Consider the following 20,519-nt stretch of genomic DNA (forward strand, 5'->3'; position numbering starts at 1 on the left):
GGGAATAACGCTGCCTCGTCCCGCTGGATGCCGGCCCCAGCTCTGCTCTTGCCCGGGACACGCCATGCGGCAACGTTCACCCCCCCCCCCCCCACCCGCCCCCAACTCAACCCCAAGGGGCAAATAAATTACCGGAGGGCTGGATGGGGCCGGCGCAGGGTCCGGGGTAATAAATAGGAAGGCGGGAGTTGAGGAGGCAGCGGTGGGGGGGACGGCCGGTGCGGGGGGAGGCAGAGGAGCCGGGGCGGGCGCTCAGGGGGGGCTGAGATGAGGTAGGAGGACGCGGGCCGCCTGGGCGATGACCTGCACGTACTTTCTGAGCACCTGGCAGCCCTGTTGCTTCTTCTTGAAGGCGCTTTTGCCCTTGGAGCTCTCCCCGTAGCTGACGTCCACCTGGAAGACGTTGTAGTTCTTGCAGAGGAGGCAGGTGAGGTTGGAGATGAGGCCCCGGGTGGTCTTGGTGGTGTTGTGCAGCCGGTCGAGGAGCTCCTTGGCCGTCGGGTTGAGCTCCTCTTGGTCGCGCGTGATGTTCCCCAGCGAGGCGTTGAGGAAGGCGAAGAGCTTGTACATGGCCACCATGACCTCCTTCCTCTCGCTCGTCCGGTTGACGCGGAAAGCGGGGAAGAAGACGCCGCTGGGGTTGCAGAGCCTGTCCGTCTCGCTGCTGAACGGCTCTCCCTGGCACTTCAGCTGGGAGGAGAGGCGAGCGTCACCCCCCACGTCCCCTATTGCCCCCCCCCCCCAACCCCCGGCCACGTTCTGCCACCATCCCCGGCCGTCCCCCTTCATGCACTTGATGGAGCAAACTTACGTAGAGGCTGAAGAGGTCCTGGGCGGTGGCGTTGAGCAACGCGACCTGCCTGCGGGTCTGCTCCTGGACGTTGGAGCGGCACAAACCATGACCGGGGCAGCCGGCGCCGGTCACCAACAACGCCCGGCCGGCCACCGGCCGCCGCTGCAGCAGGAGCAAGGCCACGAAGGGCACGACGCCTGTGCGGGGAAAGAGGCGAGCGTCACGGTGGGCACCGAGCCGGCGGTGGTCCGTGCCGCCGCCGATGCCCCCCCCCTCCCCGGTGATGCTGAGCATCCCCCAAGGAGGCGAGCACCCAAGGGGAGGGCGTCCAGCCAGAGCGGGGACCCATACCGCTCGAACCGGGGGGGGGGGCCGGCTTGACCGGCAGCCTCCAGACCCCCCCCCCAGTTTGCCGTCCCCGCCGTGCTGAGGCTCCCGTCCCCCTCACCTGCCCCCCGGCAGGCGCTCCCCCGCCTCCCCTCCCGGCGGGGTGCCCCGCGGCATTCCCACATTTCGCAACCGTCCCGGTGACGACCTGTCGGGTATAATCAAATATGGAAAGCGCTTTTTTTTTTTCCCCCTCCGTTATCCTCCTCGGCCGGGCGCTGCGGGAGCGAGGCCCCACCCCGGCCCCGGCTGACTCAGCGGGGGCACCCGCAAGGAAACCTGCCTTCGGCATACCCCCCCCCCGCTCCCTCCCGCCTCCGGCCCCACCGCCTGCCTCAGTTTCCCCGTCTGCGAAGTGGGCGCAGCGCCGAGGAGCCCCGGGGAGAGACGCCACAGCTGCCGGAGACGCCGGCCAGAAAATCCCTGGACGCGGAACAAGGGGACCCTTGAGCCGCCGGCAGCTGGGTCGCCCCGGCGTGTCCCCCCCACCACCCCTCCTGCCGATGGGGCGAGAGCGGGGTGCTCCAACCCCCCCATCCCTGGGGATGCCCCCCACCCCATCCCAAACCAGCATCCCAGCTCGGGGAGGCCAAACCACCTCCGGAGCCTTGCCACAGCGCTCTGCATCCTCAGGGAAGGGTACCCCGGGGTGTGTGGGGGGGGGTCCCTGGGGGATCCCCACCAGCGGGTGACCTGGATGCCACCGGAGGCAGCACCCTGGCAAGGTGGGGGGCCCCGTGCGATGCCACGGGGGGGGCTGCCAGGCGAAGTCCCCGGGCCGTGACGAACGCCGAAGCTGCCCACACTTGTCAGCTCCTCCGACGTGCCGCCGGTGCCGGGTAATCCAAGCCTTGCTTTATTTACCCTGCCCAGGTGGGAGAGGACTTACCTGGGCGTGTTGCGATCCCCGACCTGCCGCCGCTCCCCTCCCGCGCAGGACGGGGGGGGGGACCCTTCCTCCCCGCACCCCCGGGGCCCTGGGTGCTCCCATGGGATGCAGATGCCCTGACCCCCCCCGCCCCAACAAGCCCCTCTAGCTGCGTCCCCCTCCTCGGCCGCTGCCTTCTGCCCATTTCACAGCTGGGCAGGGCGAGGCTCAGCACCCACGTGTGCCAAGGGCTGGGTGGGTGGGGGGTCCCGGGTGGGTGCTGTCCCATGGGACCCCCCCCCAGCACTGCCGCTGGGGTGGCGACCGCTCCCTCCAACACCCCCCCCCCAGCACTTGGCAGCCTCCCCGTCCCTCCGGTGCCCCGACGCAGCGGCAGCTCGCGGCATCGAGAGACCCAGAAGGAGGAAAAGCAGGAGGCGGGAGGGGGGAAATATTTTAAAAAGCCAAAAAAGCCCCCTCAAAAAAAAAAAAAAAAAAGATCCCCCCCCTTGCTTTTTTTTTTTTTTTTTTTGGAAGCATTTCCAGTTATATAAGTGTCCAGATGTTGGCTGCACCACGCCAGCGCCGCGCTTCGCTCCCCGCTGCCAATTCCCAGAGATGCTCATCCCGGGGGGGGGGGGACGTAGCGTGGCGGGAGCCCTTGCTCCAGCGGCAGCGACCCGGGACCCGCCTGTACCCGAGCATCACCGGGAAAAGGGGGTGGGGGAGAGGAAAAAAAGGGGTGAGAAGGGGAAATAATTTCCCCAAAGTTGATTTTTTTTTTTTTTTTTACCTGCCGGCACGAACTTCATTGTGAGCCGCGTCCCGGGAGTGACTTAATAGAGATTGGTGTTGGCAGAGGAAGTTTTCAGAAATTCATGTTCATACTGGGGGACTTCTCGGGGTTTATATACCGGTCCGGCAGCCAGCCTGTGTTGTAAGAAAGGGGAGGAGGGGGGGACGGCGGGGGGAGCAGCACCACTATCGTTACTTCTATTGAAACTGGAAATCAGGAAGTCGAGGGCTTTGGAAATCCTGAATGATTCTTAGAAATAAACTTCTGATAAAGTTGATGTCACCGGGATTGTGGGTTTTGTGTTTTTTCACGCACGGGGTCGGGGAGGTGCTGGGGAAGTGGGTGGGAAGGGAAGGGGGGGGGGGGAATATGAATTAAAGCCCCCCCAGCCGCCAAGGGAGGCGAGCGGCAGCACGTGGGGTCTGGGGGTGTCGCGGGGGGCGGCGGGTGCCGGCGACGGCGTTGAGGCATGACGGTGAGCGCGGTGCCATGACTCACGGAGCCGCAAGCACTTTCACCCTTGGGTCCCCCTCCCCTGGCTGGGGCTTCCCCGCTGGCTGCCAGAGCAGTCAATAAAATAAAATGGGGGGGAATAAGATTTGGGGTTTTGGGGGGGATTTGGAGGGATAAAAGGTGCGGGGAGGCGGTGGGGGCGGGGGTCCCCCGAGGGGTGCGGGACACCCGGTTATGGTGGGATGGATGCGGTGGCATCGGCGTCCCCCGGCCCGCTGGCGGCTCATCGCTTTGGGCAAAAATATTAGAAGTGAAGGGTGGGTTTTCTCTAGGAAAAAGGACAAACCCACCCAGCGGGGAGAGGCTGGACCAGCCCCCCCCCAGGTTTAACCCTTCCGTCGGCAGGGCTGTCCCCCTGCCTGGCGCAGGCAGGGTGCAGGCAGGAGGGTGCTGGGCTGGTTGGCAAGGGGCTAAAATCAGCGTGGGAGCAAACACCCGAGCGGGGGGTCAATCCTTCGCGGGGGTCCCGTGGGGGCTGGGATGCTGCCGGGCTGTTTGCTCCCCGATTTGGGTGAAAAACAGGTTAAAGGGATTTTTGTTTTACTTGTATATATTTTTTTTTCCTCTCCAAGGGCACGGCTGAGCTGAAACTTTTAATCAGGTTTAGCAAGTTTGTGCCCTGGTTGTGCTGGCAGCGTGAACCCGTCGAGGTGACAGTCGAGGAACGGTGATGCAAGAGCTGCCACGACCCCGGCCGTCCCCTGTGGCAGGGGGTGACACGTCGAGGGGGGACACGAGGACCCCCACCCTGTGCTGGGGAGGGTGAATTTGTCACTCAGCTTCTGCCTGCCTCAGTTTCCCCATGCATGAACCTGGGGACCAGCCTGGTTTACCAGGTGGCATTGATGCCCCGGCAGCCAAAGCCCGTTTCAGCCCAGTCTGGTCTTACTGGGACGCCAGGCAGTGAGCGGGCATGGGGATGGGGAGCAAGGGAGCCCCGTCTCACCCCCCGCAGCCTCACACCTGGTTTTATTGGGGTGCAGTGAGCAGCACATCACATATTGATGGATATCTGATGGCCTGATGGCAATTAATTAGCTGAGGAATTGGCATTTCTTAATTAATAGCACTAGGGAATGTCCTTGGCAGGGGGTTTATGTGCAGGAATTGCCGCGGCTTTACCATTTTCTGCCCTTGCCCTGAATTTCTCAGCAGTGACTCAGCCCAGGGCTGCCCGGGACCAGGCCGGTGTCCCGGAGCTGGAGAAGGCTTTGGGATTTCATTTATAATAGATTTTCTAGCAGTGGGGATAGAAGGGGGGGCGCTCCCTGCTCTGCAGGGGAGGATGCTCCAGCAGGAAAATCCAAATCCCTGGCCCGGGCAGGCTGGATGGGGGAGATGCAGGGAGTGGGAGATGTCCAGGAAAAATCCCCTTTCCCAATCCCTTGGGTAGCAGGAGTGGCCCCGCAGGGATCCTGCATGGATGCCCTATGGAGAGAGGCACCAGGAAAGGTGTGATGCAGGAGCCTGGCGAGATGGTGACATGGGGGGGTTCCCAGTAGGTCCCAAGGAGGGAGTGGGAAGGGGCTGGGTGGTGATGGGGGCCAGCCCTCCCCGTCGGAGGGAGCAGGGGGCTGCGGGGCTGGGAACCTGTGGGGTGTCCCTGTTTTGGGGACCCCAGGAGCGGAGCTGGGGGCAGGTTGGGGAAGAGGCAGTGGCACTGCCTGGCTGACCACTGCTGCCTGATGTCCCCCACCGTCCCCACCACCAGCCTGGCCAGGGACATGGGGACAAGCCCAGGGCATCCTGAGGCCACCGCTGCCATGCTGCTGCTCTGCTCCCCCCCCCCCCCCAGCTGCCTCCTCTGCCCCATCCTCCCGCCCATCCCCTGCCCAGAACCCCCCCAACCCTGTCCCCGTGCTGTCCCCCCCGCCCCATCCCTGTCCCCATGCTGCCCCCTGCTGCCCCAGCCCAGAACTAGCCACTCGCCATCCCATAATTGCCCCCCCTCGTCCCATCCCCACCCAGAGCTGCCCCCTCGCCCATCCCTGTCCCAGACCTGTCCTCTCCCCATCCCAGAACTGCCCCCTCCTCATCCCATAATTGCTCCCCCCCCCATTCCCATCCCCATCCCTGAACTACCCTGTCCCATAATTGCCCCCCATCCCTATTCCTGAACTGCCCCGTCCCATAATTGCCCCCCCCATCCCTATCCCTGAACTGCCCCGGCCCATAATTGCCCCCCCATCCCTATCCCTGAACTGCCCCGGCCCATAATTGCTGCCCCCCCCCCCCCCAGAGTCCCCTCTGGGTCCATGTCCCATGCTGTCCCCATGCTGGGGGGGGGACACTGAGGTTTCAGCCATCACCGCAGCCCCCCGGGGGGGCTCCTGCAGGTTTTGGGCTGGAGCCGGGGCTGCCGGGGGGGGGGGGGGGGGAGGGGGGGGGGGGCCGTGCCAGGGGCAGGGGAGTGCTGAGGATGGGGTGAGTAAGGCTGGTGCCCCCATGCCCCCACCCTGGGGAAGCCCAGGGCTGAATAATGATGGGGACCGAATTCCCCTTCGACTCATGATGTTTCCCTGCTGGGGGCTGACCCCCCCCCGCCCCCGGCTCCTGCACCCCACCAGTGTCACCCCACCGGTGTCACCCCACCGGTGTCACCCCACCGCTTTCCACCCCAGCCAGGCGGGAGGACCCCGTGGCCGTGGCAGGGTGAGCAGCACCCTTGGGGATGGTGGCCGAGGGACATCCCCGCCGTGGGGTGGCTTTTCCCAGGGTGGGGGGGGGCAGGCAGGAGCATGGGGGTGGGCAGTGGAGTGGTCCTGCAAGGAGGGACCCTGGCCCCACGGGGACATGGGGGCTGCCAGCATCCCTCCGGTGACACTCAGCCCAGGGTGCACCCCCAGTTTGGGGGTCCCCCCCACCCCTCCACACCGGTCCCAGGGCATGTGTGTGTGTGTGGTGGGGGGGGTCACGTACCTGTGCCCTCCCCTCTGCAGCCCATGCAAGCTGCCTCCTCTTCGGAGCCGGGCGGGTGGCTTGGTGGAGGATGGCAGCCGGCGGGCGGTGGCACGGTCACGGTCATCCACGGCGTGGCAAGCCGTCCCGGGCTGCTTCATGGTGACATCGTCCCCACCCCGAGTGTCCCCAAACGGCAGCGGGTGCCAGCGAGGCCGTGGCCGTCCCGGCGGCGATGGTCCCTGCGACTGACTCAGGCGGCGGTGCCGGCGGCAGTGCCGGGCAGCCCGGCGGGCACCGGCACACGGCGGGGAACGAGTGACTCCGCGGTGCCACATGACTGGGTCTTAGGATTTTTGACTCAGCGGGACCAGTGGCAGCGGGGTGGCCGGGTCCCCACGGAGGCTCCGGCCAGGCGGCAGGGACGCGGTGCTCTGCTTTGGCTGCGGCGATGGCCCGGTCCGTGCCGGCGGCCACGCCGGGTCGCTTGCTACGCGGGGTCTGTGTGACACGGTGCCATGCGGTGTTGTGCCGCGCCGTGGCATGGCACGTGCCTGGCGGTGCCAGGCCACGCCATGGGATGTCACGCCTTGCCACGTCACGTGCTGCGTGCCACGCTGTGCCATGTGCCGCACCGTTCCGTGCCATGTGCCACGGCGTGGTGTGCCACGTCCTGTGCCGTGCCATGTGCCACATCCCATCGTGTGCCATGCCATGGTGTGCCACCTCTTGTGCCGTGCCATGTGCCACATCCCATCATGTGCCATGCCATGGTGTGCCACCTCTTGTGCCGTGCCATGTGCCACATCCCATCGTGTGCCATGTGCTACGGCGTGGTGTGCCACGTCCTGTGCTGTGCCATGTGCCACATCCCATCGTGTGCCATGCCATGGTCTGCCACGTCATGTGCCGTGCCATGTGCCACATCCCTTCGTGTGCCACATCCCGTGCCATGCCACATCCCACGCCGTGCCACACCAGGCCAGGTCCCATCCCACCCCGTGCTGCCATCCCACGCCATGCCACGTGTCCTGGCGAGGACAACAGGCACAGCCTGACCACCGGAATACAGCCCCTCTCTGCCCACAGGCACCCGGACACACGGACACAACCGCTCAGCGGCCCACGGGCCGAGGTCGACACTTTATTTCCTTCTGCCGTTATACAAAAATACGGGGGGTGCCACGAGCCCATGGTGGGCGCCGCCCTTCTCACAGTACCAAAAAGTGTTGCTATTCATAAATAAAACCTTGTTACATTCATAGTTTAACACGATACAAAAAAAAGTTATCATAAAAATAGATATTTATATATTAAAAACTCGTCCTTAAATATTTCTTCCCTTTGCAGGGACGTATTAAATTAACCCCAAGATTCAATAAATACGATAACCACACAAATATTAACGTATAAATTAGTGGGGAGGGGGTGGGTGCTGCCACCCACTGTCACAGTGCGGTGGCCGGAGCCGAGCCCCTGCCCAGCAGAGGCAGGGCTGCGGTGGCACGGCCCGAGGGGCTTGGGGACACGGGGGACACTGAGGGTACAGGGATGCTGAGCGCAGAGGGACGAGCGTGGGGTCCCTGGGGATGCTGAGGGCACGGGGACACCAAGAGCGTGGGGTCACCAAGCGTGCAAGAGCGAGCCCAGGGACACGGCAAAGCATGGGGGGGGACACCGGGAGAGCAGGGATGAGCGCAGGGATGCTGAGGGCTTGGGGACACTGAACATGCAGGGATGAGGACGGGGCTGAGCGCAGGGACGTTGAGCTTGCGGGGACAACCGAGCACACGGGGCCACCGAGCTCACGGGCCCACCGAGCCCACAGGATTCCACTCCCAGATGCTCTCTGGGATCAGCAAACCCGGCGCAGGGACGGCCAGGCAGAGGGGTGACAACGCCGGTGCCGCTCGCCGGTGCCACCAGCGCTCTCTGTGGGCCGGGGCCGCACCCTGCCGGCGGGGCGGCGGGTGCTGGGCGAGCGGCTCTTAGTCAGGCTGGGTCACCGGACCCATTGAATCACTGGAAAATCCAGCGGGGCTCGGTGACAAGGGGACGGCTCCATCCCTCAGCGCCGGGCACCCGGGGGACGCCCGAGCGCGCCGGAGCGCGCGGTTCCCCGCGGCACCGGGGCTACCGAGACGTGGGGCGGGATGTGGGGGGGCTGCCGGGAGCGGAGCGGGGCTGTCCTGCAGCCGAGCGGTGGCACGGGGACAGCTTGGTCCCCACGGCAAGCCGAAGCGATGGAAACCGCTTTGAGCGCGCTTGCGTCCTCACCCCTGCGAGCTTAGAGGGTCTCCGGGGCGCGTCCCGGCCGGCCGGCGAGTTTCCATCCCGGGGACGGGGACGGAGTGGAGATGGGATGGGATGGAGATGGAGACAGGGATAACTCCGGTGGCGGCGGGGCTACTCTAGGAGCACTTGGGCATCCGCGAGCCCCGGTGCGGTCGCCGCTTCTCCCGGCGTGCTCGGCGGCTCCTGGCCTCCAGCTGGGTGTTGAGCTTGGCCATGAAGCGGGAGTAGCTCCAGAGGATCCGGCACCCCTCCAGCTTCTGCCGAAAGACCTTGGTGGGTGCCGTGGGGCCGGGCGGGGGTCGGTGGCCGGGGCGGGGGCTGGGGGCCGGGAAGAGCCCCTCCAGGTTGCTGAGGAGCCCTCGCACCTTCAGGTGGGTGCTGGCCAAGCGGCGAAGGATTTCGGCGCCGGGGGGGTTGAGGTCGCGCTGGTGCCGGGTGATGTCCTGCAGCGCCTGGGCCATGCGGACCATGGTCTCCCGCAGCCCCCGCAGCCCCCCAGGTCCCATCACCGGTCCCCGCAGCCACTCGGGAGGGCGGTCGGTGCGGCAGAGGTGGTTGATGGCCAGGTGCTGGTCCTCCTCCTGCCCGGGGATGAGGGAGAAAGGTCAGGGACATGGGACGGGAGCAGCACGGGGACCCCATGCCCCCCCCCCCCCCCCACGAGCCCCGTGTCCCCCCACGGAGGGGACAGGAGCGACCCCTCGCCCCGGGGAAGGGGAACTCACGTATAGAAGGCGAAAATCTCCTGCGCGTCCTCGGCCATGTGCCTCACCAGTGCCTGGATCTGCTGCAGGGTGGGGGGCTGCAGGGGCCGCCCCCCCTGGCCCGGCACCGCCCAGAGGATGAAGAGCCCTTTGGTGACAGCTGGGGAGGAAGAGGAGGGAGATGGGGGACGTTGGGGCGTCACTGGGTGCAGGGAGGCAGCCCCCTCTCCGCGCCGGAGAGCTCACCAGCCCCAGTGCCACGGCGACGGCTGCCACGGGGAGAGCTTGGCCCCGTGCGCCCATCACCCCGGCGTCAGGCCTGTGGGCAACAACCGCATGTGCCAGGCACGTGCGCCGAAATCCCCGGTCCTGCCGCAGGGACGAGCCAGCCCCTGTGCCAAAAGCCCGCTGGGGATGCGGCGGGCGGGAGGAGGAGGATGAAGATGCCAGGGAGCGCAGCCCAGCCACGGCGGGTGACCCAGCAGCTCCCCCTGCCAGCGTGGGTCACCACAAAGGGGGGGGACGGCGGCGACGCTCCTGGATCTGGCCCCTCTGCTCCGGCCGGACGCTGTCCAGGCCCTGCTGTCACCCACGGCCGCGTGTCGGCGGGGACTTCGGATGCGGCGCTGGACTGGCGTGCATCGTCCGGCCCCGCTATGCTGGGGAGGGGGGGATTTGAAGGGCTTGGGTGGGATGCAGGATCCGTGCCACCAAGCTGACCCCTGACCCTCTGCCCCCAAACTGACCCCAAAGCGTGTCCTCTCCTTCCCGCCCCCTCCCAACATCTCTTCTCCCCCAGGGACAAAAGGAACTCCCGTGGGGTGTCCATTCCCGGTGTTCCCTCTCCCACGTGCCACAGGGAGGGTGGGAATGTCCCTGTCCCCTGCCGGCGCTGGCGGGGGGGGGGGGACACACGCAGCCTCGCCGACAGCCACGGCACAGCCAACTCAACTCCCACGCGGGCCCCCGCCGCCGCCGCCGCGGCTCCCTCCCGCGGCTCCCATCCGTCTCGGCGCAGCCGGCGCGCGAGCGAGAGGGCAGTTGCGGGACGCCGGCAGACACCTACCTGCCAGCACGCCCAAGGGCCGCCCGTCGCACCGCATGGCCGGGGCAGGGTGTTTCGGCAGGGTGCTGCCGGGCGCACGAGCGACTTCCTTAACTGCTCGGCGATGGGGAAGCTCGCCTTTTAAAGTGCACCCGTTCGCCCCCACCTCCGAAGGAGGCACCCGGGACCCAACGGAAAGCCAGCGAGAAGTGAAGCCGTGCCCCGGGGGCCAATGAGCGGGGTGAGCCGCCCCGGCGGGAGGAAATGATGCCGGCCGGCCGATGGGGTTGTTCTTCGATTCAGTTCCTCGAGGGAGTCCCGGCGGGTCCAGTCCGGGGAGCCTGCGGTCCCACTGCTCGTCCCGGATCCGGCTGCGCCGGCACCGCTGGACCCCCATGACCCAGCTTCTTGGGAAAGGGCCGCTTCGAGTCACCCCCCCCCCGTTTCGCTGTTCGGCGCCCAACGGGCTGGTTGAACCAAAACCGGCCTTAGCTGCCCCAAAACCCAAATGCAAAAGAGGGCAGCAGCAGTGGCAGTAGCGGGGCTGGCAGCCGGGGACGCCGGCCACGTGGGGACACCCGTGTTCCATCACGGCGGGGGATTCGCATCCCGAGTCCAGCCGTGGGAGCTGAAAATCCGGCCTGGGAAGGAGAGCGATGGAAGGAAGCCCACAAAACGCGGAGCATCCCAGCGCGGCTGGGGACTGCACCCGGCCGCGGCGCTGGGCGACGCTCCGGAGGATGCTCCGTCCTTCTGTCCGTCTGCTCGCACCCGCCCGCCCCTCCGGGTGACGAGCTCAAGTGCTGACCAAGTAGGGGACACCGGCCAGCACGGCTCAGCCCTTCTGCCCCGGCAGCACCCATGGGTGCCCCCAGAAAGAAAAAGGAACTGCCCGGTGCCAAAGGGCTGCACCGGCACCCGCGCGCGGCCCCGGGTGTTGCCCAAGGGGCCGAGGGCAGCGGAAGCCCGGTACGGGCAGCAGCGCTGCCCTCATCGCCGCGTCAGGCTTATGCAATACCACCACGGGAGAACCCGGCTTGCACGGCCCCGACACAGCCCCGGCGCTGCCGGCAGCACCCAGCGCAAACCCCCTTGCACCCCTCAGCTCCCCTTTCCCGGTGGATGGAGCCCGGCGGGAACCGGGTACCGATGGGGGCTTTTTCCACCCACCCCATAAAAATGGATATACTTTTGAGACGCGTTGCAATATGGTTGATTTTGACGACCGTCAAAAGTTGCCGGTGTGAGCAGAGCGAGCCGCCCTGGGCCAAATTTGCGCATTCCGAGGGTTCGGTGGTGGCACAAGGCGGGGGGACGACCCAGAAATAACATCTCCTCCAGGGTGGAAGAGGGCGGCCGTGACTCAGAAGAAGAAATGTTTTCTTTTCCCAAGATTTCCCCTCCCCAGCTGCCCCTCGACCTGCAGGACTCCCTGCTGCGGGAGTGGGGCTGGTGCCGCTTCCTCCGCCAGCTGCCTCCTCTTCCTCCTCGGCGCGTCCCCCGGCTGGGTTCGGTGGGGTCGGGGCAGGCAGGGCTGTGCCCAAGGCAGCCCTGGAGGGGTGGAGGAGCCAGGAGAACGTCCTTCTCTCTCCACACCTGCCTGACTGAAGTAGTTTGTCCATCTGTCCGTCTGTCCATCCATCCCTCCACCTGTCCATCCATCCATCGATACAATGAACCATCCATACATCCATCTACTCACCCATCCATCCATCTATCCGTCCAACGAGCCAGCCACCTGCCCATTCATCCATCCGTCCACCTGTCCATACATACATACACTTGTCTATCCATCCCTCTAGCCACCTGCCCATCCATCCACCTGTCCATCCATCCTTGTATCCATCTGCCCGTCCATTCACCAGTCTGTCCGTCAATCCATCCACCATCCATCTGTCCACTTGTCCATCCATGCCTCCACCCACCCATCCATCCATTCATTCATTTACCTCTTCATCCATCCATCCGTCCATCCATCCATCTGTCCACCAATCCATCTGTCCATCTGCCTGTCCATCCCTCCCTCCCCGACCCCGTGGGCCCTCCAGCGTGTGTGGTGCCATGGCAGGACCCTCGGGCACCCTGGCCGGGTGAGCAGGACCACGCGGGCAGAGCGCACCCACCTTCAGATCCCCCACGGCCACAGGTGGCCCTGGCCCCTCCACATGGCACCGTCACCTCCCAGAGCTCCGTGCGGGGTCCCTGCCGGGCCGGGCTGGGAGGAAACCACCACAGCGGCCACCCCGCCGGAGGAAAGTGGGTGGCGGAGGAGCGTGCAACATCCAAGGGGGACAAAAATAGCACCGGTGACCACATGGGCCGGCTGCAATTTCTTCATCGCTTGGGCGCACGTCACCGGCGTCTCATGACTCTGGACAAGAGAGCGAGACAGGAAAGAAAGCGCCCGGAGAGGTTGCAGGAACCCGGCGGCTTGCAAGCGTGCTGGAGCTGACGCAGAGAAGACACGTCTGGGACATGGGCACGCTCCTGCTTGGTGCCTGGGAAAGTGAGGGCCGGTTTTTGGGGACAGGATGGGAGCAGAGCTGCGTTCGCCCACCGGCCCCAGCCCCGCCGAGCTGCCCACCCTGGGGGAAAAGGCCCCAAAGAGGTTTCTGCTGCGCTCGCGCTCCCGCCGAGTCTCGCTCGTTGACCAGGTGTGGCCCCTGGGGGCACCCGGGGGCTGGGGGGGGGCCACCCACACGGCCGCAGCCCCTAAGGGGGTCACAGCACCCCCCACGCACCCCAGGAGGGGACAGCACCCACCCTGTGCACCCCACTTTGCCAGGGGCGTGCCGTGCTGCCGGCAAGGGCAGAGGATGTGGGGACACGGTGACAGCATGGCAGGGGCATCCCCGGGCCGGGGGTCAAGTTTGGCCCTTTGTGCCTCAGTTTCCCCCAGACGATGGGAGCTGGCCCAGTGTGGAGCTGCAGGGGGAGGGCAGAAATGGGGGAGTGGGACCCGTGCCTCGGTTTCCCCAGGGCCAGTGACTTGCTGGGGGCTGCAGCCTTCGCCCCTTTTTTGACCCAAAATAGGTGGCAGGCAAGCTGGCCTCATCCTGGCCACCTTACGGTGGGGACACGGGGAGTGCCACGTTCCCCTGTCACATCCCAGCCGCTCCCATCCCACCCAGTGCCACCAACCCGGGGACCAGCTCTGGGCCACCCGCCCTGGGGCTACGTGGAAATAAAAATAATAGGACTTTTATTGACTTATTAAAAACTATGTGAAAATACAGCTTGGGAGGAGCTGGGGGGGGTCACAGTCGTCCCCCCACAATAGGTGACAGCCCAGGCAGGGGCATGGGGCCATCCTGGAGGGGACACGGCTGAACCACAGCCCCCCCCCCCCCACCTTGGAGATTTTGGGAGTGCCAGGGGGAACCCCAGCTCCGGGGATGCTTTCACCCCCCGGGGTGCCCCAGAGCATCACAGCCACCCCCCCCCCACCCAAAGGGACCACCCGTGGGGACACACGCAGGGCATAGGGACACGTCCCGCCAGCCCCCAGCTGTCACCCCCAGCACCAGGGTGGCACATCACTGCTCTCTGGCATGTCGTCCCCCCCCCGCCCCCAGCAGGTCCCCGGGGACACCCACTCTCCTCCTGAGCCCCCCCAACCCTGCGCAGGCAGGGCTGGAGGCAGAGGATGGCTCAGGGCTGCCCTTCGGCCTCGCCCGTGGGGGCGGCAGGGTGGGGACCGCTCCCCCCCTCCCACAGGACACTGGCCCACTGCCACGAGGCCACCGGGTCCCCAAAGCCACCGCGTCCCCACACCCCCAGCAGGTAGGGAGCGATGCTGCACCCCCCGGCTCTGCTCCGTACCGGGGTGGGGGGGACAGCCTTAAAATGAAAAAAAATAACAAATATGGGGGGGGGGGGGGGGGGGGGAGGAAGGGGGAGCCCACCATGCCACCGCGCTGGGTCACCCGCCGTGGGGACAGCCGGCCGCTATCTGCCGCTCTCCTGGCGCTGCTGCAGCAGCTGGATCACCTCGGCGATGCCGTCCTCGGGGACCTGCCGGTGTGGAGGGGGGGACACACACACACACACACAGACGGAGGGGGTGTCAGCCCCTTGGGGACACCCCCCCAGCGCGGCGGGTCCCCGGGGAGGGGCAGGGGCTCACCAAAGCGTGATCGAAGTTGAAGGTGCTGATGTAATACGCCGATATGTCGGCGGCGGCCAGCGGCTCGGCGATCTGCGCCACGATGCCGCACTCGTCTGGGGAGGGAAGAGGGAACCCCGGGGTGAGCGGTGGCCCCCGTGGCACCGCCATGGGGACGTACAGGGAGAGCATCACCCCGAAAGCACCCCCCCCCCACGGGTAAGGGGAGGACGGGGGGCGGTGGCACGGGGAGCGGGGGGGGGGACATGGCCACCGAGGCCAAACTCACCGAAGCCGAGGGGCTGCCCGCCGATCCGCACCATCCGCCACAGCTCTCCCGTCGAGCTGGTCAGCAGCAGGTCGCTGGGGAACCTGAGAGAGGGGGGGCCCTGAATGTAACCCCCCCCCCCCGTCCCTGAGCCCCCAGCCCCGGGGACAGACAGACAGACAGACGGTCCCAGGGATGGTACCTACCGCTTCTGGGTTTCGGCATCCATCACGATGGAGATGTAGCCCTCGATGAGGGAGAAGGCGAAGAAGGTGATGGAGTCAAGGTCCTGGCTGCCGGCGCCAGCCTCCCTCGGGGGGCTGCAGAGCGGGGCGGGGGGGGGGAAGAGGCGCAGGGAGGGGTCACGACCCCCGAAATTGGGAGGAGAAGGGGTTGGCGGTGGCACTGAGTGTCTTTGAGCATCACGTTGGGATGCCGCAGGGTGAGCCGGCGGTGGCGGGGAGAAGGGGGACGGGAGCGGGTGCTACGCGCAGGGTCTGCAGCTCGCACAGCCGCTGGGTTGGGGGACAGCAGATGCCAGCTGCGGGCAGGACAGGGATGACACTGGCTTTTGGGGCGTTCCCAAAATGCTGCGGTGCCTCCGGAGCAGGAGGGTACCACCAGAAGGGACCCCATCCTGAGGGACACGGGACATCCCAGACAGGAGCATCCCCTCGCCCCAGCACCATTCCCACTGGCCTTTTGCAACCCACCCTGTCCTGTTTTGCCATCCCCCCCCCTCCCCAGGCTTTGCTGCAACGGGGGGCTCGTCCCTCGGGTCACCTCGGGGCTCCCACCTCCCACGGTGGCAGCAGGACCCATGGCACCCACGTGGCTGCAGCCCCCCAGCACGCTCGGGAGGGCAAAACCAGCTTGCCAAACACACCCAGAGCTTGAAAAGCCACCGGGAGCGAGGTTGGGGGGACACGTCACCGCAGTTCAGGTGGCACCGGGCGAGGGGCCGCCACCGTGTCCCCGTCCCCGGGACCCACCTGTGGGAGTAGAAGAGGACGTCGATGAGCATGGTGGCGATGGCGGGCAGCGTGTCGGGGGCCACGGTCAGGACGCAGAAGCGGGTCTGGGGGCTCTGCACGGGGTGCAGCGTGGGGCTGGCGGCTGGCAAGGGGGGAGAGCCACCCGTCAGGCGTGGGGACAGCTCGGGGACAATACCGCAGTGCCACCCCGTGGCCACCGCAGCCACGGCCCGGCATCCCTCGGGGTGCAGAGGGGGGGCCCTGGGGGGTCCCCCGAGGATGCGGGTACCGCCGGTGGGAGCTGGAGCATCTCAGCGGGAAGCGGGTGGCCCCGGGGGACGGGGTGGCCCCGGGGGACGTGGGACCCGGTATCGCTCACCCGGCTTGGGCTTGAGGAAGCCGTTGCTCACGTCGTCGCAGGTGACAGGGACGCACTCGCCGCTTTCTTCCCTGTAGATGTCAAACTCCCCCGCCAGCGTGTGGATCACCACCGGCAGGTCCCGCTCCCGAACCTGGCCAGGGGTGCGGGATCAGGGCCGGTACCGCCAACCCTCCCAGCAGCTCCCTCCCCCCCCGCTGCCGGCTGGGGACAGCGGGGTCCCCACGCAGCTCTGCCACCGGAGCCAACATCCCGGTGGGACCAGGCACCGGTGTCCCCGTCACCCAGTGGCACTCACCAGGATGAAGTCGGTCTGGTACGTGGAGAGCATCAACACCGAGACGTGGTGCTCGGCCAGCGGCGCGATGACCGACCTGGCGATCTTGGTGACGCCGGTGGCCTGGCAGCCGGAGGGCTCCCGGCCGTTGGAGACGACGCTGAGCACCAGCCACGTCGAATCCGCCACCTGCATGAACTCGGAGGGCGGCAGCTCTGCAAGGGATAAGGGGAAACTGAGGCACGAGGCTCCCTGGGGCTCGGCACAGCCAAACGGCATCCGATGCCGCACGCGCTGCCCGTGCCGCAGAGCTCGCACCGGCTCGGGCACCGCATGTCACACTGTCCCTCGGGAGATGAGCCGGCCTGGCGGAGCCAGGACAGGATCAGCCCCAGTTGTGGGGCTGGAGATGCCGGTCTGGGGCCACAGACCAGCCCCATCCACAAGCGGAACGAGCCAGACAGGGCTCAGCCGCTCCAGGTGCTGAGGCGGGATCTGAATTTGGCCGCAGGGACGAGCGGGGCCGAGGCTACGACCCCCCCCCCCCAAGCCAGGGATGCGTCTCTCCTCCCCGCACCAGCACCCTGGGCTGGGTGCAAGGGGGTGTCGGGGTGCACCGCACCCCAAAACCGGCACCGCCGGGGCCCTGGGGCTGCCTGGCTCATCCCCTGCCCCCCAGGAACCCCCAGCCCAGCATCCAGCACCGGGGATGCTCGGGGAGGGGGGGACACGGGGCACTGGAGGGGACGAGGGAAGGGCCACCCCGCCATCCCAGGGGTGCCAGCACCTCATGCCAGCGCAGCGGGGAGGGCTGAGCCCAGGCTGGCGGGGGGCCAGGGCTCCCTCCCAAAACCACTGCTTTTGTTGGCAGGGAGGGCGCGCGCTGGCCGGTTCCTTCCTGCCCCGGGACTCGGTGGGGGGGGGGACGGGGGTTGCGCTTGTGTGTCCCCCCCCACCGCTGCACCCACCCTTCTACCCAGGGGAGGGGCTGGCGCTGCCCAGGGTGCCCCAGGATTCATCCAGGCAACCCCCCCCCATCCCTGGCACCCCCTTCCCCACCCCACAGTGCTCCCTCCATGGAAGGGACGGAGTGGGGTGGGCACCCAAGGGGTCTCCAAACTGCTCCCCCCCCCCCCCCCCACCTGGCAAAGGGCAAAGGTGGGAGGCAGCACCCCGTGGGAGACGGCCCCGCGCAAGCACCCAGCCCTTCGGTGGGCTCCTGGCATCCCAGCCCAGCTGAGAAGTCAAACTCATCACACCAGTGGCGGAGGGGAGGTTGCCCCAGGGAGGGGTCCGGCACCCACGGAGGGGGGACCCCATCAGAGGATGGGCTCCGTACCCCGCTCCCCAACGATGGCTCGGGGCAGGGCGGGAGCGGGGCCGGATCCGGGAGCCTCGGCGGGTGTTTCCAGCGCCTGTTCCTGCTCAGGAAGCGCCAGAACGGCCTCGGCTCAGGCCCAGGTCCGAGTTTCAGGGCTGGGGCGGGGGGGGGGACACGACTCACGGGGACGTGGGGGACCTGTCCCAGCGCTCGCCGCTTAATCGCTTTTCAACGCCACCCTGGGCGAGGCTGCGAGAGTGCGGGGGGGACACCCCGCTGTCCCGCTGCCACCCACCCCGGGGCTTAATCCGGACCCCCAAGGGAAGAGAAGGGGTGCAGCTCTCCTCTGCTGGGGGTTCCCCTCCCTGGCTCCGCGGCGGGGGGGACGCTGGCAGCCCCCCCAGCCCCGGGGGGGGGGGGTACACACGGCACAGCGGGGCCACCGGCTCGCAGGACCATTGTTCGGCACTTCCCGCCCTCCCCTCGGGATTGAGGAATATTTGTCCGCAGGCCCCGAAATAAAACAATACGTGGGGAACGGCTCTGGATCTGGGGCGGGGGGAGAGCCCGGCCCCACGGCCCCTTCCCCGAGCAAAGGGCCGGGGAGGGAGGTGGGAGCTGGATCCGGCCGGCGAGCACCCCGTGGCCGGAGCGCTGACCCTTGCTCCTTGGGGCACGTCCAAAGTGATAAGCTGCGGTCGGCTCCTGCGGCCTCGGCAGGAAAGTTTGGGCGTGGGAAGCCAGGACAGGATCCGGACCCTCCGGCACAGCCCGTTGGGCCGGTACCCCCGGCAGGACCGGCGGTGAGGCTGACGGACGGTCACCGAGGGTGGGGACGCCGCCGAAGGACACCTCCTGGGGAGGGCGACTGGCCTGGAAGGGCTCAACACCCCCCCCCCCGGACACCCCAAAACCTGGTCCCTGCTGCCAGGCAGGGCTCACCCTCGCCAGCCCGGGTGGGCGCAGAATCGGCCCCGCTCTGCCGAAGCGCCGGCCGGCCCTGGCCCTTACCGGGCAAGGGGAAGAGACGAAAGCGGCCAAGGGAACGATGGCAGGAGGTCTGGCAGCAGCACCCCGTGCAGGCAGGGAGCCCGGAGTGCTGCCCGCGGGCATCCCGGGAGGTACCTGCCTCCTGCCCGGAGCAGCCGGGCTTTCGGCAGGCACCGGGCTCCCCGCGGACCGTCCCCACCAGGTTCGCAGCCCGGTCCCACGAGCCGGCGGAGACGCGGCTCTGCCTGGGAGGGGGTTATTAGGGCAAAGGCAGCCACGCCGGGAGAGCCTCGGCCGGGCAAGCTGGTACATCCCCAGCGCAGGCGCCGAGGGGATGGGAGCTCCGCGGCCGGGAGCCCCGGGGATGGGCACGTACCGAGGGAGCCTCGCTGCAAGCCGGGACTCGCTCCCCGCGGTCCAGGCCCGGAGCGCTGCTGGGCTCAGCCAGGCTGAGAACGTGCACAGCTCGTGTCTGCGGTGCCAGCCCACCCTGCAAGGGCCGGGGCGGCCGTGGAAGCCACCGCACGCTACCTTTGAAGCCTTCCTCGTCCAGCATGATGGTGTAGTCCTCGGGGGTCTCCGTCAGGCTGAAGAACTTGCACCTGAAGACGAAAAACCAAACCCGGCGCTGCAGACCCCAAAACCGCCGCCTCCCCGGGGACGAGACGGGGGGGGGAGAAGCTGGAGCGGTACGGGGTACCGGAGGAGGAGGAGGAGGATGGGGAGGAAGGCCGGTACCTGCAGCGCTGGGGCAGAAAGAGCAGCTTGAGCAGCGGGTGGGTGTAGAGCCAGAGCCCGCGGCGGGCCAGGCTCAGCACCCGCACCCGGTGCTCCAGGATGTGCAGGTCCATGGCGGCCGCGCCGCATCGGACCCCCGGCGCCGCCGCCGCTATAAAGCCCGGCCCCGGCACCGCCCCGGGACCGCCCCACGCCGCGGGAGGGGCCACCGCCCGCCCCGCCTCCCGGTGCGCCGTGGGGCTCGGGGCTCGGCCCCGGGACCGCGACCCGGAGCCCCGGGGTGGCCCCGCCGGATCCGACCCGGTGCCCGGAGCAGCCCCGGTTCCGAGCCGCGGGGTGCTCGTACCGGAGCCGAAGCGGAGCAGCCCCGGTGTGTTCGTACCGGAGCCGACCCGCAGCCCCGGGACCAGCCCCAATTCCGGAGCCCCGGGACGGCCCCGCCGGATCCGACCCGGTGCACGGAGCAGCCCCGGTTCCGAGCCCCGGTGTGTTCGTACCGGACCCGACCCGCACCCCCGGGACCAGCCCTAATTCAGAACCCCCGGGGTGCCCAACCCGGGGTCTCAACCCTGCTCAGCCCCCACCAGCACCAGTCAGGCTGGGACTGGACCCACTGGGAACCCAAATGCCGACACCCCCCCCCCCCCCAATACCTCCTCCACCCCAGCCCCAAATCCACCAGCTCAGGGAGCGGGGGGGATGAGCCCGGACAAGCCGGCCTGGCAGCAGGGATTTACCGAAATCTGGGCAGCAGCCCCCCAAGCCACCATTCGCAGGGGCAGAGGGGAAACCCAGCACCGCGAACAGGCCCCATCCTGCAGCCACCCCCCCGGGAAAAGGGAGTTTTGGAGGGAGGAATGGAGGTTTGGGCAGGATTCCTGCCTGCAGGAAGCACGGGGAGGGAGGGAGAGAGGGCCCGGGCACCATTTTGTGCCTGGAAAACAGCTCTGGGGTGTCAGGGGATAAATTAGGGGTCTCCTGGCTCTGTTCGGGCACAGGAGCTGTGACACTGGGGGGGGGGGGCCGGGAAGGGAGCTCGCCCCACGGCAGCCATCACTGCCGTCACAAGCTGGGGCAGGTCTCGGCGTCCTCCCATTTACACTTCAAACAGGGGCAGCCCCAGGGCTGGGTGAGACAGCAAGGCTGGGTCAGGGCTTTGACACCCTGG

General features: G+C 67.5%; 3 protein-coding genes across 9 annotated transcripts; all 3 read right to left on the bottom strand.

The window, feature by feature from the left end:
* Positions 1-239: 239 nt before the first annotated feature.
* LIF (LIF interleukin 6 family cytokine) lies at positions 240-2,917 on the bottom strand. The gene is made up of 3 exons (XM_030026039.1): positions 2,842-2,917; positions 812-990; positions 240-690 (listed from the first exon to the last, which is right to left on the bottom strand). The coding sequence occupies exons 1-3, from the start codon at positions 2,858-2,860 to the stop codon at positions 253-255; spliced, it is 636 nt and encodes a 211-aa protein (XP_029881899.1). The 5' UTR covers positions 2,861-2,917; the 3' UTR covers positions 240-252.
* A 4,519-nt stretch (positions 2,918-7,436) lies between these two features.
* Positions 7,437-10,407, bottom strand: OSM (oncostatin M). The gene is made up of 3 exons (XM_030026552.2): positions 10,321-10,407; positions 9,276-9,414; positions 7,437-9,131 (listed from the first exon to the last, which is right to left on the bottom strand). Exon 3 carries the CDS (start codon positions 9,054-9,056, stop codon positions 8,667-8,669), a length of 390 nt encoding a protein of 129 aa, XP_029882412.1. The 5' UTR covers positions 9,057-9,131; positions 9,276-9,414; positions 10,321-10,407; the 3' UTR covers positions 7,437-8,666.
* A 1,093-nt stretch (positions 10,408-11,500) lies between these two features.
* Positions 11,501-20,467, bottom strand: CASTOR1 (cytosolic arginine sensor for mTORC1 subunit 1). Of its 7 annotated transcripts, none has more exons than XR_003925056.2 (11): positions 19,352-19,524; positions 19,145-19,215; positions 16,324-16,517; positions 16,026-16,158; positions 15,665-15,788; positions 14,879-14,992; positions 14,694-14,776; positions 14,426-14,520; positions 14,205-14,313; positions 12,423-12,797; positions 11,501-11,899 (listed from the first exon to the last, which is right to left on the bottom strand). XR_003925056.2 is itself a non-coding variant. In XM_041126159.1 (10 exons), the coding sequence occupies exons 1-9, from the start codon at positions 19,462-19,464 to the stop codon at positions 14,248-14,250; spliced, it is 993 nt and encodes a 330-aa protein (XP_040982093.1). In that variant the 5' UTR covers positions 19,465-19,524; the 3' UTR covers positions 11,501-12,670; positions 14,205-14,247. The 7 variants fall into 7 exon arrangements, 5 of the variants coding, with proteins under 5 accessions (XP_040982093.1, XP_029881902.1, XP_040982095.1 ...); XR_003925055.2 differs by having other exon boundaries at positions 11,501-11,903; XM_041126159.1 differs by having other exon boundaries at positions 11,501-12,670.
* Positions 20,468-20,519: the final 52 nt, after the last annotated feature.

This window comes from Aquila chrysaetos, chromosome 9 (assembly GCF_900496995.4).
Source record: "Aquila chrysaetos chrysaetos chromosome 9, bAquChr1.4, whole genome shotgun sequence".
Classification (NCBI taxonomy): Eukaryota; Metazoa; Chordata; class Aves; order Accipitriformes; family Accipitridae; genus Aquila; species Aquila chrysaetos.